The sequence below is a fragment of the Caloenas nicobarica genome, chromosome 2 (genome assembly GCF_036013445.1).
Source record: "Caloenas nicobarica isolate bCalNic1 chromosome 2, bCalNic1.hap1, whole genome shotgun sequence".
Classification (NCBI taxonomy): domain Eukaryota; kingdom Metazoa; phylum Chordata; class Aves; order Columbiformes; family Columbidae; genus Caloenas; species Caloenas nicobarica.
Genome location: NC_088246.1, coordinates 156604944 through 156621273, shown reverse-complemented (window position 1 = coordinate 156621273; position 16330 = coordinate 156604944). Strand labels below are relative to the sequence as shown.

Sequence of the window (16330 nt, the reverse complement as noted above, 5' to 3'; positions counted from 1 at the left end):
ACTGATTTATTTTCCCTTTGGGAAGTGGTTGGATAGTAAAGAAATAGAAAGATCAGAGAGGATTCAAGCACTTCAAAACTATCCAGAAGTGAAGCAGAAAATCAGAGAACAGGAGCAAGCTTACCTTCTCAAAAGGGCCAGAGAAAAAGATGAGGCTCAAAGGAGGATGCAAGAAAGAAAAGACAAGAAACAAAAACAAATGGAATCTAAGCTTGGATTTGACAGGTAAGAGTAAGCAACGACAGTTTGTGAGTAAACAACATTCTTCTCTTTCTTCATCAAGAATTTAGTTTTTCCTTACTAGATAGTTTATATAACTCCAATTAAATATTTTTGTTCGTCTTTTTTGTTGATTCTAACAGAGTTATTTCTCCTCATGCATGTTACCTCTAATGAAAAACATAATCTTCTACAAACATAATGAATTAATTAGTGACCTGCAGATAGTACAATAGAATTTTTGTCCCAAAACTCCCAGCTAGACTGTCTGGGTGCCAAAATAGTGTAAATGACAGCTTGTTTCAGAAGAACAGCTGGAAATTGTTATTTAGGGTAATGTAGGTGTCCAGAGAAAGCACTTGTTCACCTGTAATTTCTTTTGCTTTAGAGTTATTAGGTATGAAAACTGAAATGGAATATTGCAGATCTTTTGAGATGTAAAAGGACGGAATGTTGATTTCTATGCTTTTTACACCTAATATCACTGAGATTACCTAGAGACCAGAAAGATCTTTGTTTGACATCATCTTCCACTGCAGTTGCCATCCATTTTATTTTTAATCTAATAGAATCTGAGTTCCACGGAGCTGGCTATGGAATTTTTGTCCTCATAGATAACAGCTGTATCATAAATTTAGTTTTATCTCTACATTGATAACAAATTTCTGAAGACTACAGTGGCTTTGGACTGGGGGGGGGAATGATTCAAGTTCTAAGATGGCACTGGAGGAGATGCCTAAGTAAAATGTTGCTTCTCTATACATTTCTAATCTACTGTTGGCTGCTGTTGGGAATACTTAAACATCACATGGACTGAGGGGTTTTTTTCACCTGGAAGTTGTGAATATATCTGAAAATTCTGCTCCTGAAAAAAAATCTCTTGAACTACCTATCAGGGTTTTCAGAGAGGCAAAACCATAGTATCACTTCTTGGTAAAGTCAGTGGAAAACATTATGTTGAGATATGTTTTGTTGATTGATGAAAGAAGCAGAGCAGAGAATGTTGTCCAAATCTAGAAGATACTGTTCTTGGTAGGAATCATACAACTATTAGTATTGGGTTAAAAAATATATTATTAGAAGAATTCCTTAGCAAGTATTGTTACTTTTCCTTCTTTTCGTTGGGATAATATTCCATGTGATCTTATGCAGCCCAGATTCCCCACAGAACAAAGAAAACGATCAGGCAGAAGGAGACAGAGAACAAGAAACATGGAGAACAGCTGAAGATGAAGATGAAGAAGACAGAAGATTTTGGGAGGAGCCTACACCGTATACTCCAGAATCGAGGTTAGAAACTCACAGATATCTTGAAGAAAAACGGAGAGCTAAAGAAAGTACAAGGTATGTTTTTGTTTTAATGTATTCTATGAATTGAGGAAGGGGAAATTTTCAAAGGTACAGCGTAGAGGTAGGTGACTGCCTCACATTGAATATTAGTCAGAACTGACAGCTTAAATCCCTGTTGCCTGTGCAAATATGCTTATAAAATTTAAATAAAATATTCGGACCAGTCATTTTGGTTTATTTCATTTTCTAAAATTTTTTTATGATACTCCTTATCTTGTTTTTTCTTCAAGTAGAGTTTTTAAATATAATTTCTCTTTTCAACTCAATTTTATGGCCTTTAGAAAATTAACTTTTCTGTCAGCTAACGAATATGTTTAGTTTGGTTCAATGTCTGATATTCTTGCTAAAGGCATTTATCAGGAGTGCAGGTTGCATTATATAAATGCCCTACAGGCCATTCTACAAAATTTTTGCACAAGTGGCATTTCAGGCAGCTTTTCTGTGTGTCTTAGAAATTTTTTCATGTACTTTATAAAAAATAGTAGTCTTGAGTAATAAGATTCTTCATATTATCTGTGCTGTTGGACATGGCGAATGTGAAAATGTCAGGGCTCTGAAAAGCTTTTAAAACTTTCTAAAGTTGCCACTGTTTTTGCTGACCATGGAAAATTAATGCAGATACAACCAAAAAAAGTTTTATTGCTGCTGGCTCATCAGTACCACCAACACTGTAAGGAATGTCCTTTTTTTTTTTCTTTTTTGTTTTCCTTTTTCTATTTTTTTTTCTTTTTTTTTATGTAAAAGCACTTGTACCAGATATTTTCCTGGCTGTTCTTTTTAAGGACATGCTTTCAAAAAGATTCAGATAGCCTAAGTGTTAAAAAAGTCTGTCCTAGGGAACTCTCCAAGAAATCTGGAGGTCTGCATGGCTTGTTGCCATTGTTAATTCAAGGTCTAGCACTTTCCCAGAAGAACTACAGTGAAACCCAGATTCTGGCTACTTGGAGTTTTTCTGTGTTTGGGGATGCTTTGCTCTAGTCAAAAGCAAACATGTTCCAAATGCTTCCCTCTAAATATTCAAGGAGATTCCAAATAGCATTACTATATAGATAGAATAATTCCTTTCTGGATTTTTTCTAAATTTCTAAGGCATTTCAAGGAGTAAAAAATCCTTTCACGGTTCATTTTGTTTTGGTGGTGAAATTTTTGTTAGGTAGCATGAGAAAGGTGAGAACAGAATAGTGCCCTTGACAGCTTCACATCAGCCTTGCTAGTGGGCAGGAGCAGAAATGTAACTTTAATATAAGTTACCCAGTATAAAACGATGTTTATTCTAGAATAAGATTGTCAGGAACTTAGACCAATGCTAAATTTGAACCTATCTATAAGATGTTAACACACATTAAATTTGCCAGCTGGGGTGTAGTTGGACAGTTGATAATAAACTGATCAGCTTTGGCTAATACCAAATAAATGAGTGAATACCTGCAACTTCATTGAAAGAAAATTCAGACAAGTGTAAAATCAGTTGCAGTTGAAAGGTGCACAGGATCTCCTTTAGCTGCTTGTTGCAGAACGAAGCCTTTCACCTCACAAAGATAAACAAGTTATCTTAAACTCTAACGATTCTGACATGACTGAATTTGCCTTAAAATGATCCACATGGACAGACAGATTTAATCCAGATACAGGTTATTAATAGCTAAGAGGTGGTAGGATACAATTTCTTGAAACATTTCTGAAAACTGCATCTTTAGAGCAGAGTGGCTGTTCGTTCGCTTTGCATTCAAGTGTCAAGACTATTCAGCTCTAGAAACTACGGGCCCACAAATCCTACATTAAAGTTCTGATTTATAATATTTATATTATAGAATAGTATTTAACACATTGGATAGTTGTGAATCTTTCCTAAAGAGTTATTGTTTTGATGCAGTCATTCCAGTAGCTTCACCTAAATTTTTGTATTTCTTTTTCAAATCCATTGTATTTATAGACCAAATATATATATATATATATTTTTTTTTTTACCCAAGGTGGTCTAAACCTTACATACTTTATTTCCCTTATTATTGATCTACCTTTAGTGTTCTCTTAATCTTGAACTTACAGTAAGAAATTATTTCAGGAAAAGGAATGTACTGCTGTTGTCTTTTTGAGAAATGTTTTTTTAATATGCCAGCCGAAGTAATTATACACACTATATTGACCAGCTAAAGAGTGAATTAATGCAAACTGATAATTACATTGCTGTATTTTCAAATAAAACATAGCCTTTTTTACACAGGTGCAAGCAGATTTTTCTTTTTCATGTTGCTAAGATTTCTTACTCTTCCTTTCCTTGCTCATGATCTAAACATTTATACATGAAAATTCCAGTACTACGAGTCTTAATGATCTTACAGTGATTTGCTTTGTTGTGGCAGATACATTTAAGGTAGTTTGTTTACTGCATTAAATCAAAGTCAGATATAGTTTCACTGCTGATAGCTGGACATTTGTAGTGAAGATTAAAGTCTCCATCAGTAATATGTATTATATTTTTTGAAGGAAGAACACAACAAAAAATGTAATAGATGCATCAACAAATAATCTATATGTATGTACTTTAGTCATATTGTATTCTATTTGGTGCTATTTGTAATATTTTGGTGATTAAAATTCTTTTTACTGGTGCAGAATATTGACTAACAAACATGCTATTTAGAGATATGCCAAGCATTTGTTCAGTAAAAGTAATTAAGTTACCATGAATAAAAATTTCCTTTAGGATTGCTTGCACGTACATCAAATCAGTTTACAATAATGATGCGTCGTGATTACTAAGACCATTCATAACCAGAAAAACATCCCATTGCATATGTTTAAGCAATCCACTGACTTCTTAAGATACACCAGATAAATTTGATATATTTCTGTTTGATAGTGGACATTGTGACATGCAGAAGAAGTTATTATCAATGTAAGATGTGATTTTACAAAGCATTTGCTCACCTTTAGATGATGCTTTTAATATATGATTGGACATTTGATAGGACCTGTTTTGTTCCTGAAATAAGTTGTATCCTTAACATCAAATACCAGGTAGTTCTTACTTCTTGCCATCCTCTACTTCCTTTTTGCTGTGACACATAAAAATACCAGAATGTGAAATTCTAAACCATTTTTTCTTTCTGTTTTGCTAAGGGAATCAAAAAAGAGAGAGAAGCCTCTTCGGACATTGGTCACTGCAGAAGGAAAAGCTCTGAATGTGAATGTGCCTAAGTATGTAAGGTTAAGAGATTAAACAGGGCAACCTCTTTATAGTTAATTTGGGCAACTATTTCAAGATGTGTGACCATACAAAGAGACATGACAAATTCTTGTTGTACTGTTATATTGCTGGTGGGGAAACTGTCTTCTAAAATTATATTCTGATGCTAGAAAAATAATTAGTTTTCAGTGAGTAATGTATTGAAGGTTATTTAATTGAACATCTTCGTTTTTGATGATTGAAGAACTTGATTTTGTGTAAAAGATATAAGATGTTTTACTCTTTTCCTTTCTATGGTAGAGCTCTCTTTGAGCATCTTGCTAAGAGTGGAAGAAGTTTAACCGGTTCGATTATTGAAGACAAATGTTTATGAGTAGCCACTTTAAATGTGGAAAACTACATCTAAATAATATTTCTGGAAAAAGTCATTCTGTCCTCTCACGACAGATGTAAAACTGGCAGGATTGGGAAGATATATATTTCACTTCTATGGCCTGAAGTCTTTTGTCACTGAATGGAGTCTCTAGCAACAGAGGCTGGTGATACCAGGAAGTCTCTTGTATTTTATCGTTGACAAAGGCACCTGGGTATTCAAGTGTTTTGGAATGAGTTTCCAGGGATATCAGCCATGCGTTACTGTTGGTTTCACTTGGACCAAGCTTTTCTTTTCTAAGGGAAAACAGGAGACAGAGAGGGCAAACGTATCCTTAGAAATGGCTCCCCAAAGAGCCACAAAAAGTGGCCTGTGGCTGCTTACATGTCTGCTGTCCTCTGAATAAGTTTTTCTGTCTTTAGACTGATTTAGCTGCATAATCAAAGCTAAGAACATGCTTATTGTTAGCATGATGAATGCTTTCTAAATCCTGGAAATTTATAAATCCATGTAAACTCAAGGAATTTGAAAACTGACGTTACAGGATCAGTGCATAATATTCAGTCGTAGAGGGAAAATTAAAGGTAGTGGCAAAAGAGCTCATGTTTATTCTGTAGCAGAAGATACTTACCAGTGTTGACTGAAAAAAATCTTAAATAATTTTCTAGTTCAAAGACGACAAGCCTAAAATAGTTTAAATCTTGTGTTAATGGAATTTGATTATGCCTCCAAAAAGCGGAAACCTGTAGAATAAAACTCTACCTATGTTTTTTTAGAAGGAATACAGTCCACCAGAGTTCACTGTTTTTGTCACCCAAATTTTCTGGATTGGAACGTAGGCTGTGGATGTGCACACGTAAAGCTGGATCAATGAGCAGTTTTTGTCATGGCTTCATCAAGAATCTCACAGCTCTCCAGTGCAATCTGGCAGTGTATTGGAGAGACATAAATAAAGAGATGCAAGTAGGCAGATGGTGTTCTCTGAAGTTTTTGCTTCAATGTGAAAGTACAATGTCCATAGCAATGTCTAAGCTTCTCTGATGTTCTTCTGGAAGGTTAGCAAGAGGAATGGCTGCATCCTAATGAGAACAGGGTATTTCTCTTCCTCAATTCTGCTCAAGCTTCCCCCTAGAATTTTTTTTTCTTCTCTTTTGCACCCTTCATGTTTAGCGAATTCTCAAAATTTGTGAAGCGGTAAGAGAAAAAGTAATGAGTGGGAAACAAAGTTGTCTTATATTCTTTGCAGTTTTCCATTAAAAAATACATATAAACTAAAAGCTCCATAAGCTTTGTTGCAAGTTGACTGTAACAGAATTACAGGAAAGCAGAGAGTTAAAAAGTATATCTGGCAAATATTTTTATTGCCAAAAAAATGTATCATCTAAACAGACACCGTTAGACCTTCTTTCTGTTACCTGAACCCAGATTGTCAAAGTATTTTAATGTCACTGAAATATTCCAGATAGATTACATTAAGCAAAACCCTCTCATTTTATACTAATAACTAATTTATGAAAATCTTCTTATTTATAGGTGGTTTTTATTCTGTTTTTTCTCTACTTTAATACATGTGAAAAATTTGAGTATATGAGCAGAACTTGTAAGACTAGACTGGATCTTCTTATGTTTGTAGTAGTAGATGTTGTTTTCAATTTATAACTGGTAAGATTCTTTCACAGTTTTAAGAACTCAGCTAGTAGATCACAAACACACAGCTAATACAACCTACGGGCTCATTTTCAACAAATATTATAAAGCTTGTAGAATTGAGGATGCTGTGCAAATCATGTTTAACTTTGGAAATGCACAGGCAGATATTTGTCCTCTAGGCAAATTAATTGCTATGAAGAAAGGTGCATTTTTTTAACATATGATAAGGTTAGAATTACTAAGTTCCAGAATTTTCATGCTTTTTATGAACTGTTTTTTTCTTCCTATTCTTATTTCTTATCAACAAGCAGATGTTAATAAAGGAGACAGATTTCACCAGCAGATGTCTCTCTTTCTGCATTGACAGACTGATCTTCATTTTAAGAGACCTTCAGCAGTATTGTTTGTTTGTTTGTTTCTTGTGGTTGGGTGGGGAAAGCAGAAAACAAAAGTAAGAATGACTTTGATCCAGTTGCCAGTATTTTTTTCTGGGCATGAGGAAAATTGCTACTGTTTCTAAAATGATCATGTGACATTTCATCTAAATGATATTTGTATTAATCTACAATTGTTAGCAGTTGAATTTGAAGTATGCTTATTCACTCCAATTGTATTTATCCTGGAGGTATTTCTTGTCATTATTATCAGGCTTAATTTCTCTCTGAATGATGATGAAGAAAACAACCAGCTGATCTTGGATCTTGCTGTCTACAGGTCAGGTTTTGTGTTTTTTTTCCTCTTAATTTTTGCCACAGTGTTTCAAATATACTCCTGTCTGTAATGGTGACTTTTCAAGAGGAAAACAAGTAATATAGGGGGTAATTGAATCAGTCTTGAAGCCTGTGCCAAAGCTGTATAAACCGAAGACCCTTCAGACTGTTCTGTTACCCCTGAATGAGGACTGTGTCCAATAGGCCTTCTTGGAACTGATGTTTTCTGCAGTCCACAGGCAGGTTTCCTCCACATCTGTCCTTTTATACTTATGTAAAATCTTTTCCATTCTTCATTTTCAGATTAGAGTTGTAGGATATGGGGGTTTTGCCCATTCTCTGTCCCTGACAGTGCTCTAGGGCAGTTCATGCCCCTCTAGTTAAATTCTTCTCCTCCCCAAGACAGAGTAAGGGTAGCCTAGTCCTACTTTCCTTGCTTACTGGAATGAGCCCATGGCCCAGGGTATTTCCCAAACTGTGCCAGGGCATTGCCTGGAAAAAAATGGCTGAACCAGGCCAAAACATGACAAGGAAACAACTATTTGACAGTATATACTACTAAGCAGTACAGCGGCCTTGCCCACACTTCAGGAAGGGGCTGGAAACCCGCGAGCTTACGTACCCATAACAGGAATTTAGAATAAAGCTTGAACTGGTTTTATAGCATGGAAACACTATTCAGGCCAGGTGTCCTTCCCTCGAAGCTCATTGACTTCCCTTGAAGCTCATTAACTTCCCTCAAAAGAGGCCTGTTTCTGAATTATACGAAGGTTTTTTCAAGCCTCTATTCAGGTGCAATAAAGTGTTGGATAGATTGTAATGCTCTATGCCTACTTGTAAGAAATGCAACCTAAAAAGTTTGAAAAATTCATCTGAGAAGTAATGTTACAAAAGAAGGGATATAGTGAATATGTACTTGTGCATTCACTAGTAGGTCACAGGAACATGAGTGGATGTGTCACCTCATGAAGAGCAGATGTTAAACTCACATGTCACAAATTTTGACAGTAGTGAAATTTAAACTTACTGCGTATACTGTGCATGGAAAGTATTTCTGTTCATTGTTTTCCAGAAAATTCTGTGAAAAATAAAAAGAACTTTTCTTATAAATTTACTAGTTAAGCCTTCAGAGAGAAAAGTAGCAAAATACTTTCACAATTTTAAACAACAAATAGGTTAATTTTCATATTAATGTAAAGCACTAAACTAATAGAAGAAAAACCTTTTCATTTTTCCACAAAGATTTTGAATTCTTGCAGTTATACAATAGCTGATGTGGTAGACTTGACAGAATTCAGATGTGATTTTAATTGACATTTGTGAACACACAGGAAGATCATGTTTTTCTTCCGAAGTCATTAAATCCTAATAATATTTCATATAACTTAATAACTGAAATTGAAGCTTGTAGTTTATGAATGATGAAATAATCGTTTAAGAGCTACATGGTCTGCACTGCTTATTCACTGGACTGCATTTTAGATTTATTTATATTTCCTTCTGAAGACATTTGGACACTTCTCTGCTTGATGTTGATGTCCAGCCAACCTACATTCGAGTCCTGGTGAAGGGAAAGGTTAGTATTTTCTTACTACATTGGTTTCAAATCAAGAGTTAATGCTTATCAGAGTTATTCAGTGGATCTGACTTCTATGAGTTACCAACCATGTGCAGAAAAAATGTTCTTTCATACTTGCAGTATTTTGGACCACACATACACTGTGGAACTCCTAACCAGAAGATATGCAAAGCCTTCAATGAAATCTTGCTCGCTCTCTTTCTTTCTTTCTTTCTTTCTTTCTTTCTTTCTTTCTCTCCCTCTCTTTTCTTATTCCCCCCACACAGTGCACCATAATTCACTTCAGAACAAAGCTTGCTAGTTGCCCTAGGCTAGAATTTAGCAATTCATAATTTGGAATTTATAGCTGACAGAAACAAATGGATGTATACTCTTTTGAAAAGGCATTTAAAATGTCATTCCAGTTTTCTCTCTTCTCAGTGGTTTTAATTTTTTTATCAATTTTTTGAAAACTTCAAAATACTTAAACAGTAAACCAAAAATCCCTGTGTTTTACTGTACCAACTGCATACACAAAACTTCAGAATTACTTTACTTTTGAAATAGTCTGGATAATCTTTCTCATTTAATTGCTAATATAAGTCAAGCATCATTTTATAACCTTCTTTAGAAATGTCACTTCAGGAATGACAGCAATTCAGGAATAAACATATGACTATACTTGTAAGTAAAAGCCGTTTAGCATGCTAATCATTAATTAGGATTAGTAATAGTACATATAATGTGAGAGGATTTAGACCTATACTATCCTTAAGATCAAAGGCACATGCAAGACAACCAATCAGGCCCAGTCAACATGGGTTTATGAAAGGCAGGTCCTGCTTGACTAACCTGATCGCCTTTTATGACAAGGTGACTTGTTTAGTGGATGAGGGAAAGGCTGTGGATGTTGTGTACTTAGACGTCAGTAAAGCCTTTGTCACCGCATCCCACACCATTCTCCTGGAGAAGCTGGGAGCTCATGGCCTGGATGGGTGTTCTCTGCGATGGATAAAGAACTGGTTGGATGGCCAGGCCCAAAGAGTTGTGGTGAACGGAGCCAAATTCAGTTGGTGGCCAGTCACAAGTGGTGTTCCCCAGGGCATTATATTGGGGCCAGTTCTGTTTAATCTCTTTAGCAATGATCTGGACAAGGGGATCGAGTGCACCCTCAGTAAGTTTGCAGAAGTTGGGTGGGAGTGTTGATCTGCTGGAGGGTAGGAAGGCCATACAGAGGGATCTGGGCCAGCTGGATCGAGGGCCTGAGGCCAATTGTATGAGGTTTAAGAAGACCAAGTGCCAGGCCCTCCATTTGAGTCACAACAACCCCACACAACGCTACAGGCTTGGGGAAGAGTGGCTGGAAAGTGCCTGGCAGAGAGGGATCTGGGGGTGTGATTGACAGCAGCTGAACATGAGCCAGCAGTGTGCCCAGGTGGCCAAAAAGGCCAACAGCATCCTGGCTTGTATCAGGAATAGTGTGGCCAGCAGGACCAGGGAAGTGACCGTCCCACTGTACTTGGCACTGGTGAGGCCCCACCTTGAATTCTGTGTTTAGTTTCGGGCCCCTCACTATAGGAAAGACATAGAGGTGCTGGAGCAAGTTCAGAGGAGGGGACGAAGCTGGTGAAGGGTCTGGAGCACAAGTCTGGTGAGGAGCAGCTGAGGGAAGTGGGACTGTTCAGCCTGGAGAAAAGGAGGCTGAGGAGAGACCTTATCGCTGTCTGCAACTGCCTGAAAGGAGGTTGGAGCATGGAGGGGGTTGGTCTCTTCTCTCAAATAACAAGTGATAGGACAAGAGGAAATGGCCTCAAGTTGTGCCAAGGGAAGTTTAGATTGGGTATTAGGAAAATCTTTTTCACCAGAAGCGTTGTCAGGCATTAGAATGAGTTGCCCAGGGAAGCGGTTGAGTCACCATCCCTGGAAGTGTTTAAAAGACACATAGATGAGGTTCTTAGGGACATGGTTTAGTGCCAGTATTAGGTTATAGTTGGAGTCAATGATCTTGAGGAGTCTCTTCCAACCTAAATGATTCTATGATAGTGATGTTTCTGCATGTGTTCTGTCCAGGTAAAAAAAAAATAAAATATATATATATATATATATATTAGCATTGTATACTTCAATCCCATTATTTTCTCATAGCCCTTTCAGCTTGTTCTCCCTGAAGAAGTGAAGCCAGACAGCAGCTCTGCTAAAAGGTCACAAACAACTGGTCATTTAGTTGTCAGCATGCCAAAGGTATGTAAAATAATCTGAGGAGGCATCATACAAAGATACTTAAAATGTTGTGAGTACTTTGGGAATGTTTCTGAGTTACGGGTAACATCTGGCTACCTAAAGTTATTCAGTCTAGTCTTTCCCATCAGGACATATTTTCCAAAGAAGGAGCATTCCAGAAATCCTGAGGATTTGAGGCAGTTTAAAGGAAGATTATGAAAATAGTATTCATAGAACTATTTGTATTTCCTTTATTTACAATAAAATCAGCTTTTATGTATGAAAAGAGACTCTGCAAAATATGCAGTATTGTGCAAATGTGTAAGAAGATGGATTTTTTAAATAACTGAAAATAAGCAACTTACCTGCTTTATTTTTCCACCTGTGAAATAAAAAAAACCCCAATTTTTCAAAATTTATATAGCACACATATGTATGAAGGTTCTGTTTTCGTTCAAGGACAGGGATGATCAAGTACTCTCACATCTCAGGTGATCAGAACAAGAGTTGCTTAATTCATTTTCCCTTCATGCTCTCCCTGGCTGGAAAGGATTCACAGACTGGCTGTACCAAGTATATATAATCACAGAGCAAGAGTGTTGTGGCAGCATGGTGTTTGGACTGAAAAATGCTGTGCAACAGTCCCTAGTACTTAAAGAACCTGGGTAGAAGTGATATTCCTCTAATATTCCTAACTCTGTGTGCTCCACTCTCGCCTGTGCTCTGATGTTTGCCTGTATGGAATCATGCTGATCAGGATTCGAATCAATTGAGAATTCTGCTGGCAAGTAAAAGCAAATTGCTTTCAAGTGGGTTTTGTACTCTCTCTTTCCCTGCCCAACCCAGTTCTTGCAGCATAAATGAAAGCAAACTGTCAGGTCTGTTCACTACGTTTCCTCTCCACTGTTCGTCTTCCTATGGTTTCAGTAAATGTAGCTTGTACACTGGATATGTAAGTGGTGTTTTGATTTGTGGAATGACGTAATGAGCAGATGAGGTAGAATAACAGGTGGAATGAGGACATCTCCTACCCATTCCCACACATTTGCCAAAATAATAGAGAACAGAGAAGGAATGACCAGTAATGAGGAACAGTCAAAGACATGAAGGTCAGCTTGTCTTACTGAAGCAGGCAATGAGGCAGGTAACAGGTGGGCAGCCAGTGGCCAGTGGAAGTTTAGGGGGTATTAGAGCTTAAATCCACGGAAAATACAGCAATGTGAACCAGAAGAGAAAGGGCAGAGGGAATCTGAGTGGCAAAGGTATCTTCAGGTTTGGGGCATAACGGGTGGGATGCTGGCAGAAACAGGAAGGCATTTAAGATGGGACTTGATGTCATCCGGTGCAGGACTGGGCTCTGGGGCCTGCAGAAAGAGCAGAGATTGATTGAAGGGCTTGGAGCAGACAGGGAGCTGGAAATTTTAGGAAAGCAGAGTTCTGGAGATGAAAATGAATTATATGGTGGGGTTCTGAGAGCTGTGGGAAAAGTGAATCAACATCAGTATTGTGCCCTTATGCCGTTATGACTTTGGAGGGTTGGACTGCTTTTAAAGCCTCTAGGACTACATGATATATTTTTGGCTTTCAGAAATAGGGTAACCCTGTCCAAGGATAGGGTTTTTCCATAGGAAAATAATTAATTCTTTGTGCTCTAGCCTTACCCTCCTGGCCTCAAGTGAGTTCCTCTGCTATGTAGGAACAGTGGGACATGGTGCTACATATGACAGGCTGAGAGGGTTGGGGTTGTTCAGCCTGGAGAAGTCTTCGTGGAGACCTTATTGTGGCCTTTCAGTACTTAAAAGGAGCCTATAAGAAGGATGAGGACAGACTTTTTTGAAGGGTGTGTTATGACAGGACAAGGGGTAATGGTTTTAAACTATTATAAAAGAAGGGAGGTTCAGGCTAGACATGAGAAAGAAATTTTTTATAATGAGGGTGGTGAAACACTGGCCCAGGTTGCCCAGAGAGGTGGTGGATGCCTCATCCCTGGAGACATCCCAGGCCAGGCTGGACGGGGCTCTGAACAACCTGATCTAATTGAAGATGTCCCTGCTCATTGCAGGGGGTTGGAGTGGATGGCCTTTGAAGGTCCCTTCCAACCCAAACTATTCTATGATCAGTTACATAATTTTCTTCTGAAGGAGGATCCTTCAGCTGCTATTTGGGGTCATTTCTTTCTCTTTCTGCTCTGATTTAATCCTAAGACTATGCAACTAGTAGCTTTAACTACGTTTGCAGCTTCTGGCTTTTTCCACTTGTGGTTCTATACCTCCTATGTTTTCTTCTAATGCTCCAGTCCCAAACCATCTGTCTTTCCCTACATGGACATCCTCTCATTAAATCACAACTGTCACTCTAGCATCAAGCATGCAGTTTCACCAGGAGCTTGAAGAATGCTGAAAATTGCACTCATTTGGTTAAGAGCCATATTTTGTTAACATTCAAAATTCACTCAGATGAGAATTTATGTGTTCCTAATTTTATTTCTTTGAAACTGAGGCCTTGACATTTGCCATTTGGATAATACAGTTTTCAAATGTTTCTAAACGGTTTTGTTTACTTTTTAATTGTCTTTTGGATATTTTAAGTACTATCAGTTTTCTATCCCATAACCTGCTTTTATTACTCATGCATCTTGCTAGTCTCTTCATGGATGATCAGTGTCTTAGAAGACGTAAATATTTCAAATAGTCTCTGGATATACTCAAATCTGCTCCCTGCCTAGAAAGTCATACCTAAATCAGCGAAACCAATATTATATCTTCATATTGTGATTGACAACAGCCTTTATTCTGTTATTAACTGTCTATTTCACCTACATTTCACCTACTTTGATATTTTAGCTACACCTATGTATTTTACCTAACCTGAGGGTCTGCAGCCTGTTTCATCTCAGAATGCTCAGAATGCCATGATTCACAGATATTTGTGAGACCTGAGGAGAGAGAAGCTCCATAGACTGAGTGGATGTTCTGAGCTTTGCCTTAGTTTGGTTGAAAACTCCTTGTGTAGCTGGGACACGGAGAGATATGCATGAATGAAATGCTGCATAATCTAATATCTTCCTTGCCAATGAATCAAAAAAAGGAAAGGACCTGGGAGTCTTGGGGGACAGCAAGTTGAACATGAGCCAGCATTGTCGTCTTCTGCCAAAGAAGGCTAATCGTGTCCTGGGCTGCATTAGGAGTGTTGCCAACAGGCGGAGGGAGACAGTCCTTCTCATCTGCTCAGCGTTGGTGAGACAGATCTGAAGTTCTCTGTCCAGTGCTGGACACCTCAGTACAAAAGAGAGATGGACATACTGGAGAGAATCCAGCAAAGGGCTACGTAGATTATTAAGGAACTGGAGCATCTCTCCTATGAGGAAGTGCTGAGAGAGCTGGGACTGCTCAGCCTGGAGAACAGAAGACTTGAGGGGATGTTATCAAAACATGCAAACACCTGAAGGGAGGGTGCAAAGAGGATGGAGCCCAGACTCTTTTCAGTGGTGCCCAGTGACAGGACTAGAGGCACAAACTCAAACACAGGAGGTTCTCTCTGAACATCAAGAAACACTTTTGGATTGTGAGGGTGACCGAGCACTGGCACAGGTTGCCCAGGAAGGTCGTGGAGTCTCCATCCCTGGAGATATTCCAAAGCCACCTGGACATGGTCCTGGGCAACTGGCTGCAGGTGGCCCTGCTTGAGCAGGTGGGTTGGACCAGATGACCCCCAGCGGTCCCTTCCAACCTCAACCATTCCGTCAGTCTGTGATCCTGTGAACTTCACAGATTTGTGAACCAAAGATGGATTTGTGCTACTTCACAGCAATTGCATGTAGCAGATACAAACCTGTTGTTCTTTGTTCTGTATTACAGTCATAGAATCTATTCTCTTTCCCCAGGACCAAATTAGAGTATGCGAATTATATTTTTGGGATACATATCCTTTTCAGATGCTCTCTTGCCACACAAATTGTATTGGTATTGATAAGATGTAACCTAGGAAGCAAAGTATGATGAATAAAGATCAACAAGAACTGGAAGGCCAATAAATATTTTTCTTCCAGATCAATATGGCTGAGATTATCAACAATGGTTGAGAATACTAATTTGAGATACTCACCTTCATATTAATTCCTTTTAGTAAGATAATAGGAAAAAAAGAGTTTATGCAACTTCTTTCAGGCTGTATCATTGATAAGACAAATCTAATGACTACATTGCACTATATTTAATCTTTTTGTTCCCGATAAACAATTATTTTCAAAATAAAATTATCTGTGACTTGATAAATGGCCTAGCACATTCCTTCAGTAACTGAAATGTTAAAAATGCTATTAACTTAAAAATAGTCTGCTATAATGTGCTTTTTGTAATACTATCCTGAAAAGATCTCTCTCTTCTCAGTAACAGAACAGAAAGCTGACTGGATTCAGTAAAGGGTTTTCACTTGCTTTAGTGAGTTTCTGATGAGATTACTAAACCTTTCACCATTCATCTTCCAAATGGTTCATAGCTCCCTCGCCTTTAAAATGAAAAACAAAAAGCCTCTTTACTTGCCTCTCCAATGACCTTGCCATACCCCATATATTGAAGATAGTAAATTGCACATGAAGTAAAAGAAAGCAAATTATTTTTGCCTTTTCTGAAAATATTTTTCTTAAATGTACTATTTACTGCACAGCAAATCACTGCAGAATGGGTGTCTTTCTAAGGCAGCGTCTACCAACATTTTTTGGAAGGTCATCAGAACAAACCGAAGGATGCAACATTCAGTGAAATGATATAGTGACACTTTTGAAGTGTAGTGTTTATACTGTAATAATCATCTGTATGGAGATTTTGCATGAGTAAGGAATTGATAGTGACTACGTTGTACATACTTCATTTTTTGGTAAAAATATTTGTGACATGAAGCTTTACAAATTTTGAATCTCTATGCTCTGGCAGTGTCATCTTTGTGGATAATGCAGGAAAATAAAAACCTGAGAGTTTCTTTAGTAGACTTTGACCAAAATTGACATATTAAATCAGTGATTTTGTAAAATGTCATAGGTAGGTTACATCAGTAGCATTTTA

At 37.6% G+C, this 16330-nt stretch overlaps 1 protein-coding gene across 1 annotated transcript in view; it reads left to right on the top strand.

Moving 5' to 3' along the window:
* DNAAF11 (dynein axonemal assembly factor 11) overlaps positions 1-16330 on the top strand; it is a 34393-nt gene that overhangs the window by 6506 nt on the left and 11557 nt on the right. The window contains exons 5-10 of the mRNA XM_065629742.1: positions 26-225; positions 1372-1563; positions 4693-4770; positions 7431-7496; positions 8999-9068; positions 11196-11291. Of these exons, the coding sequence (XP_065485814.1) occupies positions 26-225; positions 1372-1563; positions 4693-4770; positions 7431-7496; positions 8999-9068; positions 11196-11291 (702 nt within the window). The remainder of the gene's footprint in view (positions 1-25; positions 226-1371; positions 1564-4692; positions 4771-7430; positions 7497-8998; positions 9069-11195; positions 11292-16330) is intronic.